The 17926-nt window shown below is 49.9% G+C and overlaps 1 protein-coding gene across 1 annotated transcript; it reads right to left on the bottom strand.

Moving 5' to 3' along the window:
- Nucleotides 1–1791: 1791 nt before the first annotated feature.
- Nucleotides 1792–6093, bottom strand: SPACA3 (sperm acrosome associated 3). The gene is made up of 4 exons (XM_035027812.1): nt 5812–6093; nt 4842–5000; nt 4340–4418; nt 1792–2051 (listed from the first exon to the last, which is right to left on the bottom strand). The coding sequence occupies exons 1-4, from the start codon at nt 5996–5998 to the stop codon at nt 1985–1987; spliced, it is 492 nt and encodes a 163-aa protein (XP_034883703.1). The 5' UTR covers nt 5999–6093; the 3' UTR covers nt 1792–1984.
- Nucleotides 6094–17926: the final 11833 nt, after the last annotated feature.

The following is a 17926-nucleotide window of genomic DNA, read 5'->3' as shown; positions in this document are numbered from 1 at the left end:
GGTCGGTGGAGAGGGGCAGTCGACATCACAGTCATCTCTCCTCCTGGGGAAGCACCAGCCATCTCTCAAAGAACTGCAGGGTTCTCTGAGTCCTTTCCAGAAGAATCTACAATCTCAACTCAGGGTTCAGCCTCTCAGTCATCACAGCGGTTGCTTCTCTTGCTACCATATCCACAGTGATCCTGAGACTTGCCCACCTTCCTCCTTCACACACAGTCCCTCCCAAGGGACCCGAGACACTGAGCTCTAGGTTAATGGGAGACAGTGCTGCCTCCTTCTGAGCTTCCCACATATTGAGGAAGGCAGAGACGTGCCGTGTGCTGCCTGGAAGCCATCCACACCCTCCACCCAATCCTCCAGCTTCCCAGCAATGGTCAGCAGTACCAGGGGTAACTAACTTCCTTACCGGGCTGAGATGGCCACCAGCACTTGAATTTTCTTCCGCTAGGGGGCACTGGAGAGCAGGGGGAGCGTCTAGCCAAAGCCCAAGGTGTGTCTCCACTCCGGGTGCTCCACCCCTTGGCTTCTGCCAGTGTGTTAGCATTCTCCACTGTGGCCACCCTCTGTGACCAGAACCACAGAAAACAAATGTCCCAAGGACCCCCCCACACACAAGCCTGGAGTATACCACAGCAGACCCAGACAAGGTTGCCAGATAAAATATAGAACGCCTAAAAAAATATATATAGGATGCCTAACTAAATTTGAGTTTCAGGTACACAACACATCGTTGTTTTTGTTTTTGCTTTTTGAGAGAGAGAGCACACACAAGCAGTGGCAGTGGGGGGAGGGGGTTGACAGAGGGACAGGGAGGCTCCACTCTCAGCGCAGAGCCCAGTGTGGGGCTCGATCTCATAACCCTGAGCCGAAATCAAGAGTCTGACACTTGAAGCTCCTAGGTGGCTCTGTCGATTGAGCATCCAACTCTTGATTTCAGCTCAGGTTATGATCTCAGAGTTATGCTAGCCTGCCTCCATTGCTCAGAATATTTCCCCCCACATCGCCAGCACTTTTTTCATTCCTGTCTTATGCTGCCCCCAAATTCTCCCAACTAGAGATTAAGTTGATAAGAATTCTCTTACACTGGTGTCAATGTGCTCGATCCTTTCTTTCTCATGCCTAGATGAGATCAGTTAGAAGAAAGGACTAAGAATTTAATTTCATTTCTGAGAAATAATTTTGTAGCACATAACTGTTCAGGGATAAGGCAGACCTGGGATGGAGAGCTGAACTCAGGGGAGGGCAGGAAGGGGCAGGATATACAGTAAGCTCAGTTCATTCTTGGGAGGCAGGCTCTGATGGCAGGGAGGGTGCCCAAGAAAATCTTTGCTCAATTAAATTTATCTGTGACTCTTGATTTCGGCTCAGGTCATGACCGTGGGGTTGTGAGATCAAGCCTCTACTCAGCACAGAGTCTGCTTGAGATTCTCTGTCTCCCTCTCCCTCTGTCCCTCCCCACCCCCCTAAATAAATAAATAAATCTTAAAAAAAAAAGTCAGACACTTAACCAACTAAGCCACTCACACTCTCCAAACAACACATCATTTTTTAATATAAGTGTGTCCCATGCAATATTCGGGACATATGTAGAGTAAAATTTATTTGTTGCATATCCAAATTTCAAATTTAACTTAGGCATCCTGTTTTGGTTATCATTGTTTGTTTTGCTAAACCCGGCAAACCTAGATCCAGGTAAAGGGTCTAGGAAACTCTACCAGGTGTGGGCAAGGGAAGCACTGACCCCCACCCCCACCCCGTGTCTCCAGGAATGGAGGCAAGCCTTCTGGGGTAAGCTTTATGGAGCCCAGCCCAGGTGGACAGGTGAAGAAACTCCGATGTGCCACCTGGAAACACAGCGATAGCTGAGAACCACACTTACGTTAGACTATACTTTATTGGTTGGCTTGTCTTCCCAAGCCTGGATCAGAAACCAAACCACATCTCCCAGCCTGCTGTGCGTGACCTGGTCCATCCACAGAGGATCCTACAAGTCACAGCCATCCACCCAGTCGCTGAGGTCCTTGCCCTGGCAGTGACGCCTCCAGGCCTCCCTGAGGATGGAGGATGGGGAAGAGGAGAGACCAGGTCAGCTGCCGCCTTCAGTCCCTGCTCAGAGAAGAACAGGAAGGAGGCATGGGCTCTAAACCACGGTAAGGAAAGGGGCTAGCAAGGGAAAGAGGGACTAGTAAACCCCATTCATTAGCAAAGAACCCCCTAGAAGAAGCAAAAACGGAAGAGCATGGCCCTTAAAATGTCATTTACCTAGCCTCCTAATTTCACTAATAGAGATACAGGGTAATTTGTTCAAGTTCACCCAGAAGTCAGTGGCAAAGGTCCAGAACCCCAGTCCAATGCTCTTTTCCCACACCATGCTCCCTCAGCAGACAGTCATGCTGCCTTACAAGCGTACAGCCCTTTACAGTCTACATAGCACTGTCCCATCCATCACTCATTTGTCTGCACCCCACTCCACCCCCGGCAGCCCTATAATGTAGATTAGGCAGATAGAGTGTTCCCTATATTCCAAATGAAACACTGAGACTCAGATGCAAAATTCCTCACCCAAGATCCACAGCTAGTAAATGACAGAACTGCAGCCCCACCCAATTCTCCTTAACCACCAATCCAGGTCTTTCAATTGTTGGTAACTATAGTTTATAGGCTTTTTCAGGACCATTACATTGCTCCATCATCACATGAGCATCTTGAAGATAAGCAAGATCCCGGGGTCCTGGGGTCCCAAGTTCTCAGGGGTTCCAAGCTTTGGTGATTCCATGATGTCAATGTCAAAGAGCCCAATGACCAAGAGTGCCCCTTGAGGACCTCTAGAGATCCATCAATGAGGTATGGTCAGCTGGCTTGTTTGCCTCTACCATTAGACTGTGAGAGCCTAGAAGGCAAAGACTCAGATCTCAGCTTCCCTGCAGCCCAGCACCCAGCACAGAGCCCGGCATGGGTGAGTTCCCAAAGTGTGCAGGTGGAGGAAATAAACCGTACCCTTTCTACTTTCTGGGACCACTGCCTGTTATTAGCCTCAGCCACCTCTCAGGGGGTATACCTGCCACAAATTTACTCCCAGTGTACAAAAGAGAACTCTTCTTTGATATAACCCAAAAGGACCTGTTTCCTCCATCCCCGGGTGGTGCCCCCAAGACCTCAAGCCCTTGGACTCCTGCCAAGCCTACACTCACCCTCTCTGATCTTATAGCTATGCATTATGTCCTGCTGAGCCTGTCTCACTCCAGACTCAGTTCCTAGGGCATCAACTGTTCTCAGACCAACACATCTCCAAAGCTGTGGTCATGGTCAAGGCGCATCTCAGACCTTCTCTAGATTCACAGTCATTTCTGCCTCCTCCTCACCCTTGCTGCTGCACATTACCTGTCCCCATGCCTCCTGTACAGACCCTCCTAGCCAACCCCCCTCCTGTCCATCAGCTGAGCAACTGTCCTAGCGCAGACCCTGGATCTCTCACCTGGACTCCTACAAAGGCTTCCCTACCATGCCCCTGCCTCTCGTCTCCCCTCCCCCTTCTCTCTGCTCCTGGGCCAATATTCACTCCCTCCCAAATTCCTTTACCTGTCTTATGACGGTCACGTCTGTCTGTAGCTCCAGGAACCACCTGGAGTATCTCACCCTCCCCACATCCTGCCCCTGCTGGTCTCTCATTCAGAAATGAGAGGAAAGGGAGGTTGGAGTCTCAGCAGTGAGACCCCCTTTGGAGGAGTCTGCAGGGTCACTGCCTCAGAGGTCCATCTGGGAACTAAAGATCTAGTCCAGTGCCCAATGGGATGCTCATCTAACCCCCTCGCCTATAAGCATGGCCACTCCAAAGGCCATCTTGTGGGAAAGAGGCAGGAAAAGAGAAGGCTGACAGGGTGTGACTCCAGAGCACCGCCCCCCACATACACCCCCACCATGCTTCAAGCCCGGAATCGCTTCTTTGATCTGTTGTACATCTTGGGCTTTTCTACAAAAGTTAGTTTCGATGAAGATGCCACCGTTAAACAAACAAACAAGGTTGACCAGACCCAGGTCTTGTGGACTTGTAGGCAGGCATCCTAACAGAGGCATATGGTGGAAGAGCCAGGCTTGGCTCCAAGAGCTCCCGTGAATTGCTTACCCTCCCAGACACTCAGTGTGTTGTCTGTAAATACTTCAGGGACAGTAACCCCTATGGCCGAAAGTTGGCTGCAGATCAGACTGTGAGGCCATGGAATGCTGGCCGGGACAACATGAGCACTCAGGAAAGATTAGTTCCCTCCTGCTGTCCACCAGTCCTGGCCACATCAGCCTGGGGGAGCGGCGGGGTGGGGGTCCTCTAGCCCAGGTTACCTACCAGCTGGCCAGACCCTGGGGCTGTTGCACGATCTTCATGGCACAGATAACAGTATCCTTAAGGTTAGGATTCAACAAGTCTGGGGTGGGAGGCAAAGAAATATGATGAGGGAACAGCAGACAGAGCTAGACATCCAGAGTCTGTCTGTCTGTCTGTCTGTCTCTCTCTCTCTCTCTCTCTCTCACACACACACACACACACACACACATGCCCTTCTCCATCCTAAACCCAACCCTGTCTCTTGATCCCTCTGGAAACACAGATATCACTCTACCACTCCCCTCCCCACCCTCCTACAGCTCTCAGAACAGTCTCCCATCAGATTCGTGGTGGACCTACCCTCATCTCTTGCCCCATCCCACTCTCCTTGGTGGGCCCGGAGGGGAATGGTGGGGGATCCCCACTCAGAGATCCAGGTGAGGGGTGCAAAAAGCAGCGGGAAACAAGCCAAGATGGGTGCAGAGGCCCGGCCCACACCGCCCCCGGCTCAAGCCCAGCCTACCGGAGCAATACTCCTGGCACAGGTTGGGGACCTCTAGGTTGAGGTTTTTGCACCACTTCCGGCTGTTGATCTGGAAGATGCCATTGTTGGTGCTCCCGTCGGCTTCATGGTCCACAGCGGCTGTGTTGAAGCCACTTGTGAAGTAAGCAAGACAGACCCCTGCGTAGGGTGGAGACACAGGCCTGAGGGTCAGGCGACCGAAGCCAGCACAGACCAGGACACTCACGTGCGGGCACCACACGCGAGCACCTCTGAGCCTCAGCTCTTGCCCCAAGGTGGTCATGGGGGCTGTCCTCCCACCTACTTCCCCAGTGACTCCAGCAAGGCTCAGAGGGGCAAGGGACTCACTGGGGGTCACCACAGCTACCAAATAGCAAGAGTCAAGACTGTCCCTCAGGCCTCCTTTCTTCCCGCTGTCTCATCGCTCAGCGCGCAGCGGGGCCCAAGAAATCTTTGTGGGACAAACGGACAAAAGCTAGATCTTTAGAGGCAAAACAAGGAAGACACAGGTGAGAGCTGGTAAGGGGGCTAGAACAAGAGAGAAATGAGTCCAGATGTGGCTGGACCTCACAGCTTCCCGAAACTACCAGCAGCTTGAAGAGTCTGCTCTTACTGGTTTACTCAATTTACCCTAAACCTCAGTGGGAATGTCCGATCCTCTTGGCTGCCATTAGGATTAGGGAAGTAAGCTATTCTGTTTCTTTGGCTGTTGACTTCAGCAGTAGGGGCAGGGAGGGTAGGGACATGCTGATTGGGCTGCCTGTGGCCTGCCTATTAGGTATTTAACTTGTGCTAAATCTTGCCCACCTGCCTGGTTATAAAGCCCTTGATGTACAAGGGAGGGCTGAGGCTCAGAAAGCTTCCAAGACCACCTCCCCTGAGTGAGAGCAGGGAGGGGAGCAGGGAGGGAGAAGGGCAGGAAGGGAGGAGAGGAGTGGGGGGTGGCAGTGTCTGGGGGTGCGGTTCTTACAGTCAGCCAGGGTGGATCCCCGGTATCCCTCCATGCCGAAATCCTGGAGCACTCGGGCCAGCTCACAGCGACTGTAGACCTTGGCCTGGCTGGAGGTGAGCAGGCAGCCGAGCAGAGAGGCAAAAGCCAGCAACATGCTCCCCTGCGGGCACAGTTGCCTTCTGGGAGCCCAGCTCCTGGCTTCCATGCAGGCGTCGGAGGCACAGCCCCCGCCACGCTGGCTCACAGCTGGGTTTTGAGATGGCAGGCAGTTCAACAGCCCTGGTCCACCACTCACAGAAGGTTACCCTTGGAAGAAAAAGAAAAACGGGGTATGAGTGTACCTGGGAAAAGGGGAGAAGGCGCCAACACAGCAAACCAGCTCCCTTGCAGCCATGAGGAGGCCATCAGCCACGCCCCTGAGCTCTGAGATTCAGGAGAGGGTTCCCTGAGGCCAGCTTCCCCTCCGTCCTGCTTTACACCTGCCCCAGCAGCTGAGAGAGGAGGAGGGGAACTGGGGGAGAAAACGAACATGTTTGGAGCTCCATACTACTTGCCAGGTATCATCGAATCCTAAAGCCCTATGTTGTACAACTAGGAAAGAGCAAAGTTTGGAATAAGATCAATGTTTACGTGACTCCAAAGCCCCACGAGGTATGGCCATGAGCAGATGTTCCCGGAGGGCAAGGGCCCAGCAATGGCATCAGAGTGTAAGCCAGTCCCTACCCCGCCATTGTCAAGGGAGCGCTCTCCTTGGGTTTGCCTCTTGCACTGGCTCCACGGACCAGCCCTCGGTATCCTGAAGGACGTTTGCACCTGGTTATGACCTTCACCTCCACTCTGTCTTAGCCACCCACTCCCATGGCCTGGTCATCCGTGCATCTTGCCACCACCCCCTTCTGCAACCTTCCATTCTCATCTCTCTGACACATCTTCCCACATCTCCCGTGACCCTATCCCACCACACTTACTGTCCACGTTCATAGAGTCAAAAAACAAAACAGCCACACGACCTCACGAATGGTGTCCCAAAAAACACATGGCCTCCAACCCCACTGGACCTTCAAGCCATGGAGGATGACAAGGTGGGTTAAGGGTGTGGCTTTGCAGTAAGCCTTGAGTTTGAAGCCCACCTCCGCCCTGCACAACATCTCTGACTTTGAACACCTCCCGAGCATCAGTCTTCAGCTCTCCAATGAGGAAATGAATAACACCTGCCTCAGAAGATGTTTGAAAGAATGAATGAGAGGAGAAAGGCCCAGAGAGAACTTAGCTCTTTGTACTAAAAATAGGTTCACTGTTATTTCTATGATGAAATACTTCTCACTCCTGCCCGAAGGCTTGTCTTTGGCCAACTTTCTCTCTCCCATTGGCCTCAAAGAGTATTCGAGATGCTCATTACTGCCCGCTGCCCGGTCCCACCCCCGAGCTCCCAGGAGACCTCACCTCCTGCCTCACGAGGGCATCAGGAGCCTCGTCCTACTCATCTTCACCCCTGTAGTGTGAGGATGCGGGGCTGCGACCCTTGTCAAGGCCCGTCATGCCTGCAAGCTCACCCTTTCCCGCCTCTCGACCTCACTCTATGGGCCATTGCTCCTCTCCCAGGGTCCTCAGCGCCTCCTCCTACCACTTATCATTCCCCGGATGCATGGATGCATACAGGCCTTGTCATCATCTATACTGACTGGTCTCTCTCCCTCTCTTCTCATGGAAACTTCTACAGGAAAAAATACTGTTTTCTCACCTCCCCATTTGTTTTCAACCCAGTGAAATTTAGCTTCACCACCATCACCACACACCTGACGCTGTTCTGCCCCATCCAGTGGGTCTTGCCAGTACCTGACCCACAGGGGCGCTCAGCAGCCTTTCACGCCATTGCCCAATCCACCTGTTGAATCTCTTGCCACTCTTGGCTTCCATGATGCCCCCTCTCCTGGGTTCCCTGCTCCTTCTCGGGCTCTTTCTTCTGATTGCCTACGTCTCAAATGCTGGTATGCTTTCCAGGCATCTCTACCCTGAGCCCTCCTCTCTCTCTTCAGGATACCCTCTGGGTGGCCCCACAGTTAACTGCCACCTGCAGGCCGATGATGTTGAATTTCGTCTTCCCCAGAGCAGCAGACCTCATCTGCCACTGCCTCCTGGACTTCTCCACTCAGATATCCCGTGTCACCTCAGACTAAGCAGGTCCAAAACAGAACTAATGTTCCCACTAAAATCGGCTTCCTTGTGCCTTTCCTTTCTCGGTTTAAAATATTCTTGGTTTTAAACTCATAACTGGGGCACCTGGGTGGCTCAGTCAGTTAAGCGTCTGCCTTCAGCTCAGGTCACGATCCCAGGGTCCTGGGATTGAGCCCCGCATCAGGCTCTCCGCTCAGCGGGAAGTCTGCTTCTCCCTCTGTGATCTCCCTCGCTCTCTCTCTCAAGTAAATAAATAAAATCTTAAAAAATAAAATAAACTCGTAACTTTTTTGGTTTAAACACATTTATCCAAACTAGAAATACAGATGGCATTCTTCACTCCTTCTGTCTCTACACGCTTCACCCACCCACAGCCAGTCGATCCCGAAGCGTGATTGATTCTACCCTCCCTCCGAGAGCACCGTCTTTCCCTCAGTTCCGACCACCATCCCAGCATACTGATGGGCTCCTTGCATCCAGTCCTGACTCGTTTTCCAAACTATTCTAGACACATTTACCACCATGAGTTTTTGAACAAAAAGCCTGGCCACCTGCCACCCTGGGGTGGGTGCATCGCTGCTCCTAGGCATGCATCGCTCCTCACGACCCAGCCGTGTGGACCTCCCCGTCACTCACACTTTGAGTTCCAGTAATGCCATATTGTTCACTCATGATGGCGCACTAGCCCTCTCCTTCCTCTACATGGCTAACTCTTACTCATACTTCCAGAGTCACACAGAGATGAGTTTGCCAGCTCCCCAACACGCCCCGAGCACCCTGTGCTTCTGCCATCCCTCTGTCCCACAGGACTGTGATGTACAGTAATCATTCCCTCCATAAGAGAACTTCCAAGGAACACTGGCCGTCTTGTGTATCTTCACATCCTAAAAGCCAAGCCGAATTGTGGGTATGGAGTGACTGTTCAGTGGGTGCTGCTTACACTGAAGCATCCTGAGGTCCTGACCCCAAGAGCACGAACCCGCCCCATCAAAGTGGGGGGCGGGGAGGCAATGGGGGGAACCTCACTGAGCTCTTCACACCCGGCAGACACTGCGCTGGGCCTCTGCGGGATGTTTTCTAATGTGAGCTCCTCTAATCCTCTCAACAACTCAAGGTTCATAGGAGTAATATCTCCCATTTACAGACGAGGACACCAAGTTCGCTGCTTTGCAGAGACTGTTTTTGACTTTTTGTAGCAAAGCGACTTAAAACTAATTTCATCCTGAGCGAGTCATGGCAGGTTGAGAGGGGTAAGGAGTGAGGGCTGGTGATTCAGAGACCAGACACCCGCCAGCAGGGTCTCCCCTCTCTCTCTCTCTCTCTCAACTCAGTGCTCTCCCAGCCCAGGACTCCCCCCCATTTCTGACCACCCCCTTTCTTTTTCCATGCCCCTCTCTGGGCCAGGGCCCTGGTCAACAGCTGCAGGAAGAGGGCAAGGGGGCTCACTGATCAGGTGTCGTCCACACCAGAGCTAACACGGCAGTGACAGTGGCAGCGGCAACAGGGACCCGACACCTGGCTTCAGCTCAAGACACCCCCATGATACTGCTAGGGCCCCAGGCACCCAGCTTTCAGAGAATGATGGGGGAGGGCAGGCTCCAGACTGACATAGGGCCTTCTGGAACTCCCTAGTTCTGTGAGCTCATCTTCTAGAACCATCTTCACCTACTGAGCTTTGACTGGTCTCCTGAGCCCCTCAGTTTCAGGGCTGGGGACACATTAGGAGTATCTAAGCCCAACCCTCCTTGGCCACCTCCACACACACTTGCACACACAATAAGTTGAAGGATGACTTCTGCTCCCAACAGATCCTGCAGGTGGTTGCCCAGCGATGACAATGGCAGGTGCCCACGGCCTCCCCAGGCAGCCTACCTCACCGTCACACTCCTCTGACTGGCAGAAAGTTCTTCCTTAGTGTGCCGAGCCACAAAAGGCCCACTTCCTGTGTGTTCAAGTGTGGACAAGCTTGGGACAAAGGTGACGCTGTTGACCCTACAGCCTGAGGGACAAAGCAGTGACGTGGAAGGACACATGACGCCCATGTCTGTGTCCCACAGAGGCCCCTGCTTGCATAGCAGTTAGAGCATGGGCTTTGGAGTCACGTGGATCTGGGAATGAATGCAGGCACTAGTGACTACCAGCTGGGTGACCCAGAAAAAGTGACTTAACCTCTTCGTTTCCTCAGTTCTCAAATGGGAATAGCAATACCAGGAGTATTCAGTGTTTGGGACTCAGGGTGCTCATTACATAGGAGCAATGACTGTAAGAACAGAGGACAGCCAGAAATGTATGGAGTGGCCTGTGCTCGCCCTCTCTGCCTGGGGCTCACCCCAGACCGACCAGTTTAGAATCAAGAGTTGACCCAGATCACCTTAGGATTTCTTTTTTTTTTTTTTTTAATTGTGGTACGAACACGTAACATGAGATCTACCATCAACAAGTCTCTAAGTGCAGAGCAGAGTGCTGTTGACCATCCATGCAATGTTGTACAGAAGCTCTCTAGAGCTTATTCATCTTGCTTAACTGAAAACTTATGCCTATTGATTAATAACTCCCCGTTTCTCCCACCCCAGCCCCTGGGAGCCACCATTCCTCTCTGTGTCTACGAACTTGTCTACTGTAGATGCCTCATATAAGAATCATGGAGTCTTTATCTTTCTGTGACCAGTTCATTTCACTCAGCACAACGGCCTCCAGGTTTATCCATGTTGTCGCCTATTACAGAATTTCCTTCTTTCTTAAGGCTAAATAGTATACCATTGTGGGAATGTACCACATCTGCTGGAACCATTCATCTGTCCACGAACATGTAGGTTGTTCCCACATCTCAGCTATTGTGAATAATGCTGCAGGGAACATGGGAGTGCTAATATCTCTTTGCGATCCTGACTGCAATTATTTCATATAAATACCCAGAAGTGAGATTTCTAAATCATATGATAGTTTTATTTTTAATGTTTTCCACAGTGGCTGCTCCGTTTTGTCTTCCCACCAACAGCACACGAAGGTTCCAATGTCTCTACATCCTCACCAACGCTTGTGGTCTTTTGTTTTTTTGACAATACCATCCTGACAGAGATGAGGTGATAGGTCCTTGTGGTTTTGATTTGCATTTCTTTGATGATTAGTGACATTAAGCATTTTTTCTTTTCTTTTTTTTTTTTTTAAGATTTTATGTATTTATTCATGAGAGATAGAGAGAGAGAGGCAGAGGCAGAGGGAGAAGCAGGCTCCCCGCGGAGCAGGGAGCCGGATGCGGGACTCGATCCCAGGACCCTGGGATCATGACCTGAGCCGAAGGCAGACGCTTAACCGACTGAGCCACCCAGGCGTCCCGCATTTTTTCTTTTCATATACCTGTTGACCTTTTGCATGTCCTCTTTGGAGAAATGTCTCCTCGGCATCAGTATTTCTTAAGAGCTCCCCAGATGACTCCAACATGCAGCCAGGCTTGAGCCTTCAGAGCCCTGGACTTGAGTTAGGTACACCCAAGTTCAATGTCTTGCTTTGCCCCTGACTGGCTATTCACCCCACCCCGCCTGCTGGAACCACAGTCCTTAATCTCCCCCAAGCCCGTTTTGCTCCTCTGTAAAATGGAAATAATCCTCCTTCACTTTCCCAACGCATGAAGATGCCTATCACTTAGTTCAGTACATTTTAGCTGTCGTTTTTATTGTCTGGCCCTTGGTGGTGATTCTGTGTGGTTGAGTTTTGGGGTTTTTATGGATCGGCCTGCTTTTACTATTTTATCGCTTCTTTTTATTGAGTAATCTTTCAGCTTATTTTATTTTATTGTCTGTTTTGTTATTTCCCACTTGACTTTCACTTTTAAATGGTGAATAAGAAACAGCAGCTCAAAAGGAACAGTTATGAGGGCAAGATAAGGCCCCATTTGGGGATCTGCGGGTCTTTATTTCTCCGCTGAACTCTGCACGTGTCTTTCCTGTTTCCCGGAAGGCAGCTCAGATTCTTGACCCTCCCCTGGCTCCCTGCAGGTTTAAATTCTCCAGCAGCAGCTTCTCAGCCCCAGCGGCACATTAGAGAAAATACTGCTCCCCATCCCAATCTTATCAAAATCTCTGGGGATGGGGCTCAGGCATCAGTATCTTTTTTTTTCGTGCTTCCAGGTGATCCCAGAGTACTACCCGGGCTAAGAACCACCATTCTAACCAAATTTTTATAGATCCCTCAGTGTGTGACAATGCTTTGTGTCCATGTCATTTAAGCTATGTGCTATGTTATTCCCTCTGTCAGACACGCCCTCTCTCTCCAACTCCCTGGCTGGCTCCTAGCCCTCCTGAGAGCATCACTGAAGCTGGCCTTCCTCCCCCGGCCCCCTTGGGCTGAGTTAGGAGTTCCCCCACATCCTTACACAGCATTTGAAGCTAATCTGTCATCTCAGCTTCCTATCACGTGACACCGGTGTCTTCTTTCTCCTTTGCTCCCAGTAGACTGGGAGGTGCCTGATGAGTCCCTCGTCTCTATGTTCCCCTTTGTCAAGAACAAGATTCTTTAAATGCCATGTAAAGAAATGAAGAAATGAATGAAAATCACCCAGTCAGTTGATTCAAAAGAACTGTAGCCCAGGGGACTCCATCAAGGAGAGCATTAAAGCTGATACAAAGGGACGGCTTGGACCATGGAAAAACTTCCTCCTCTGGCTGCAGGTAGGGACAGCCTGGAGCCCCTAGAGAAAGACCTGCTCACCTGGTCCATGCCAAACTTACTGCATCGAAAACAGAATTCACCTTGTCGATAGGTTATGTCTCTGTTATTTCCACCATTGATCAGGGTACAGAGCTGTAATTGCAAGACACGGTTATCAGGAGGTCTAAAGTCACTAAGCCTACACTAACTAGTCTCACATCAGCATATTCTTTCAGTTTTGTGTCTCCTTTATTATTCTATCTTCCTTCTTATAACGGTAAATCTTATATGTCTACTTGACTGGGCCACGGGGTGCCCAGATATTCGGTCAAACATTATCTGTGTTTCTGTGAGGGTGTTTCTGGATGAGATTAACATTTTTTTTCATTGAAATATATTAGACATATAATGTATAAATTTAAGGTGTACAACATGTTAATTTTGTACGTTTACATATTGTAATATGATTGCCATTGTGGCAATAATTAGCACATCTACCGTGATACATAATTATTTATTGCTAGTGGTTGGAATAATTGAGTTCTAGTCTCCTAGCAAGTTTGAGTATTTTTTTTTAAGATTTTATTTATTTGTCAGAGAGCGAGAGGGAGAGAGCCAGCACAAGCAGGGCAGAGGGAGAAGCAGGCTCCCCGCTGAGCAAGAAGCCCAATGCGGGACTCCATCCCAGGACCCTGGGGTCATGACCTGAGCCAAAGGCAGACCCCCAACTGACTGAGCCACCCCGGTGTCCCACAAGTTTGAGTATTATACTACAGTATTGTTGTCTGTATTCGCTATACTGTGCATTAGATGAAATTAGCATTTAAATCAGATAGACTGAGTAAAGCAGATTGTCCTCCCTAATGTGGGCAGGCCTCACCCAATCAGTGGAAGGCCTGACTAGAACAAAAGGGCTGATCCTTCCTAAATAAGAGGGAATTCCCCCTGCCGGTGTTCAAACGCAGACATCAGCTTTTCCCCTGCCTGTGGAATCAAACTGAAACATCAGCTCTTCCTGCCAGCCTTTGGACTGGAGCTCCATCCCTGGTTCTCTTGGGTCTTCAGCTTACCAATTCAGCCCATGGATCTTGGGACTTGCCTGCCTCCATAACTGCATGAGACTTACCATGAATTTGTTAAGATGTCTGTGTGTGTGTGTGTGTGTGTGTGGTCACTGTTGCAACCAAACTTTGTTAGAGGTGTATAGATACAGATATACACATCCTATTGGTTCTGTTCCTCAGGAGAACCCTGACTGATTCCCTCCTCGTGTGAAGTTGCTAGAAACCCACTGAACAGTTGTGAGGCTCCTCAGTCCATGTCATTCCCTCTATTGGCTGACACTCTCCCCACCCTCTCTATGATTCGTGGCTTCTACAGCACAGAGCAGCCGGCTGAGCAGCCAGACTGGGCTCGGGTTCTAATATTACAAGACTTACTGGCTCTGAGATCTTGGCAGGGCACTTAGCCTTGCTGCCCCTCAGTATATGCATGCAAAGCATCTTACACAGTACCTGGCACCAAGCAGACTCCATTAAAAGGTACTTCTTAATTATTATTATTTTAGGGACAGGAAACCAAGTAACCATTCTTTTGGGAAGTGCACTTGAATTGTCAAAAACAGCTCTGAGTGAAAGCACCAAAGGATATGGCAAAGTAAAAGCTCGAGCTTGTTTTAACCGATCAGAGGTTTTTTCCTCATCCAAGTTTGTGCTATCTTGGCCCCTCACTGAAGTCACAAGATCTCTGGATAAGCAGGGAATTACTCTACTAGCATTCATCTTCTTGGACTTATATCCCAGGGATTTGCTCCCCGGGAAACCAAGATAGCCCAAAGAAAAAGGGAAACATTCATCTTCAAAAAAGTGTTCATCCCCGTCACACTCTCCCTCCCCATCCTGCTGCGCTTCAGAGGTCAAAAATGGGTCTCTATCTCTGTCCCTGCCACTCAGCCTTTCTGATCTGGGACTGCAATGATCTCCTAACTGGTCTCTCTACATGTGTAAACCTCGTGAGACTCAGGGTAGCACCAAGATGGTCCTCGACAATCTGACCTCTCCCCATGTCTGCAGTCTCGGCACCCTGCACGCTCCCCCTGCACCACCACCTGGGGGCTTCCACAGTCCCAAACCACCAACTCTTCCCCAAACTTATTTACCCCAAATCTCTCCCCATTGGGCACCAGATAGCTCCATTTCATCTTTCAAAATCCGCCCAGCATTGTGACATTTGCAGGGAGCATTAATGCGACACATACTGCCTCCTGAACCCTCCAATCTGTTTTCTTGCCCCAGCACCTTCTCCTCTCATAGAACTACCGCCTTACGCTATCATTTACAGTGTACATGACTGGAGCCCTGTCTGCGAGCTTTTCCCAAACAAGGAGTATGTTATATGTATCTCTGTATTTCCTTAACTCTTAATGGGTGAGGCACACAGAAGGCATGAGGGAGTACATTTAAAAACACACTGGGGAGCACTTGGGTGGCTCAGTCGTTAAGCGTCTGCCTTCAGCTCGGGTCATGATCCTGGGGTCCTGGGATCGAGTCCCACATCCGGCTCCCTGCTCAGCGGGAAGCCTGCTTCTCCCTCTCCCACTCCCTCTGCTTGGGTTCCCTCTCTCGCTGTGTCTCTGTCAAATAAATAAATAAAATCTTTAAACACACACACACACACACACACACACAGGCTGGGGAGGAAGAAAGATGAATGTCACTATAAAGAGGCCTCATGAGGGAGATTCTGTGATGGGACCAGTTCTCTCTTTTGATTGGAGTGGTAGGTACACAAAATCTACAAGTTATAAGGCAACAGAGGACTATGCAGGCACATTGTAGTAATGTTGATGCCCTGATTTTGATAGTATACTGTAGTTATGTAAGATGTAGCCATCGGGGGAAAGGGAATGAAGGATACAAGGGATCTCTACTCGTTTTGCAACTTTCTGTGAGTCTGTAATTATTCGATAATAAAAAGATTTTTAAAAAGGCAAAATGCACAGGCTAGTTTTACTGTTCTGACTAATCTAATAAAATAATGGGAAATAAGGGGCAGTCAACTCTGGAATTTTTCACAAAGTCTAATTTAAGATTATTTAAAAGCGACTAGCTAGAGGGTGAATGTTACAACATAAACATAACCCAACTGTGCTTCAACATCTGGTTTATTTAGAAATTGCACCAAGTTTCTGCTCGAAAGGCCTTCCAACCAGTGTCTAAGTGGTTAGGACCCCGAGTTGAATGATCAGGTCTGTGCAGCTGTGGGGGCTGAAGGAGGTCACGCAGGATGAAACCCCTTGGGAAAACCTAAAGCTTCAGTTACACTCTCTGACCAGCCCAAAAGAGGCTGAATGGAAGGAAGACATCTGCATGCCTGACCCATGACTTTGGGAAGCTGTGGGAACTAAAATTCTGCATGCACACTCTGAGCAACTTGGAACCCTCCACAAGCTGGAGATGTCGAAAGCGAGGCTTTCTGTAAGCTGACACCTTCAAAAGCTTAAAGCCTCTACAAACCCAAGGCCTCTCAAATCCTGAGATTCCTAGCGATGAGGGTGGGCTAACAACCTGATGGCTTCCAGAGCCTAGAGCTCTAGGAGCCCGGGGCCCCGAGTACCTAATGACTCTAATAACTTGGGGCCTTTGAGAACCATGAAGCCTTTCATAAACTGCAAAACTGAATAACCTGGGGCTTCTAACAACCCAAGACCGATAATAAACTGAGACTCTTAGCAACCCAGGTCTCCTAGCAACCTGGGGACTCTAATTATCAGAGACTCCTAGCAACCAGGGAGATTGTGCAACCTGGGGGCCCAGCACACATCTAACCCTGGACCCGGACTGCCTCCCATTCTGCAGGGACTGCACACGGAATCTTGAGAGGCAGTGTGACCTAAGGCATAAAGGCTACTTGGGAACCGATGGCCCGTGTTCTGATTTTGCCACTCATGAACTGTATAGCCTTTGGCTTAACCTCCCTAAGTTTCCCTACACAGAAGACGAGAATGATTATAGTACTTGCTCATGAAACTATTGTGAGAATCAGGTAAGAAGGCTTATGGAAAAGCATCTTAACAGCTACACATATGCACGTTGCCATTTGTGACGGCACCCTCTCCCCTCCCATCCCGATACCCACCATATTCCATCGGTTCTGCTTCCAAAACATCTTTCCCATCTATACCAGCTCCGTCACCACCACCAAAGTCAGTCTTCGTTGCCAACAGTTATCTTTCCAACACATAAGTGCTACCATGTCACTTTCGCTGTAGGCTTCCACAGGCCCCCTTGCTCTTGGAGTCAAATTCAGACTCTTGGCCATGGTACCTAAACTCTTCATGGTCAGCCTCTATCTTCCCAGCTTCATTTTCAATCACTCCTCCAACCCCCACTTCCCTTATTCATTCCAAAACAACCCTGAGAGGTGGGGATTAATCATCTCAGTTTCACAGATACAGAAAATGGGACTGAAAGAAGTAGCTTGCCAAGTGCATACAGCCTTGAAGCAGTGATTTGAAAGTCAAATCTGACTCCAAAACCCAAGTTCTTTGATTGCAAAGCCATCAGGGCCTCCTGAAAGCTTCCAAAAATGTGATTCTCTGGTTACTCTCTCTCTCTTTTTAAAAAATATTTATTTATTTATTTGACAGAGAGAGAGAGAGAGAGAGCACGAGCAGGGGCAGGGGCAGCGGCAGAGGCAGGCTTCCCACTGAGCGGGGAGCCTGATGCGGGGCTCGATGCGGGGCTCGATCCCAGGACCCTGGGATCATGATCTGAGCCGAAGGCAGACACTTAACAGACTGAGCCACTCAGGTGCCCCTCTCTGGTTACTCTCTTAATAAACCAACTTTGGTCTGGTCCCAAAGGCCCCCCCACCGCCTTTCTGCAGGGGCAACTGGACGACTTTCAGCTTTGGTGGAGCTCAAGGATTGACACCAGGGGGCGCTATCCTCAAACACAAAAACAGTAAATACATCAGATCTTAGAGACGCGACCACGCGCAGTAATGCTTAACCTGTGACCTCATTGGGCCATATGGCTCACGTGTAATTTTTTTTTTTTAAAGATTTTATTTATTTGCGAGAGAGAGAGAATGAGAGACAGAGAGCACGAGAGGGAGGAGGGTCAGAGGGAGAAGCAGGGAGCCCGATGCAGGACTCGATCCCGGGACTCCAGGATCATGACCTGAGCCGAAGGCAGTCGCTTAACCGACTGAGCCACCCAGGTGCCCCTGCTCACGTGTAATTTTAAGATAAATGATTAGAAACCTGCCTCCATGTTGCTGCTCCTCAAAAAGACCCAGTTATTAACAT

The sequence above is a fragment of the Mirounga leonina genome, unplaced genomic scaffold (genome assembly GCF_011800145.1).
Source record: "Mirounga leonina isolate KUSES-001 unplaced genomic scaffold, KU_Mleo_1.0 Mir_200, whole genome shotgun sequence".
Classification (NCBI taxonomy): Eukaryota; Metazoa; Chordata; class Mammalia; order Carnivora; family Phocidae; genus Mirounga; species Mirounga leonina.
This window is presented reverse-complemented; position numbering and strand designations above follow the sequence as displayed.

Coding starts and splice junctions, on each gene's coding strand:
- SPACA3 (XM_035027812.1), bottom strand. CDS start 5,998: ATGGAAGCCAGGAGCTGGGCTCCCAGAAGGCAACTGTGCCCGCAGGGG. Junction 4,419..4,841: donor GTGCCAGGAGTATTGCTCCG/GTAGGCTGGGCT, acceptor CTCCCACCCCAG/ACTTGTTGAATCCTAACCTT. Junction 2,052..4,339: donor CCCCAGGGTCTGGCCAGCTG/GTAGGTAACCTG, acceptor CTCCATCCTCAG/GGAGGCCTGGAGGCGTCACT.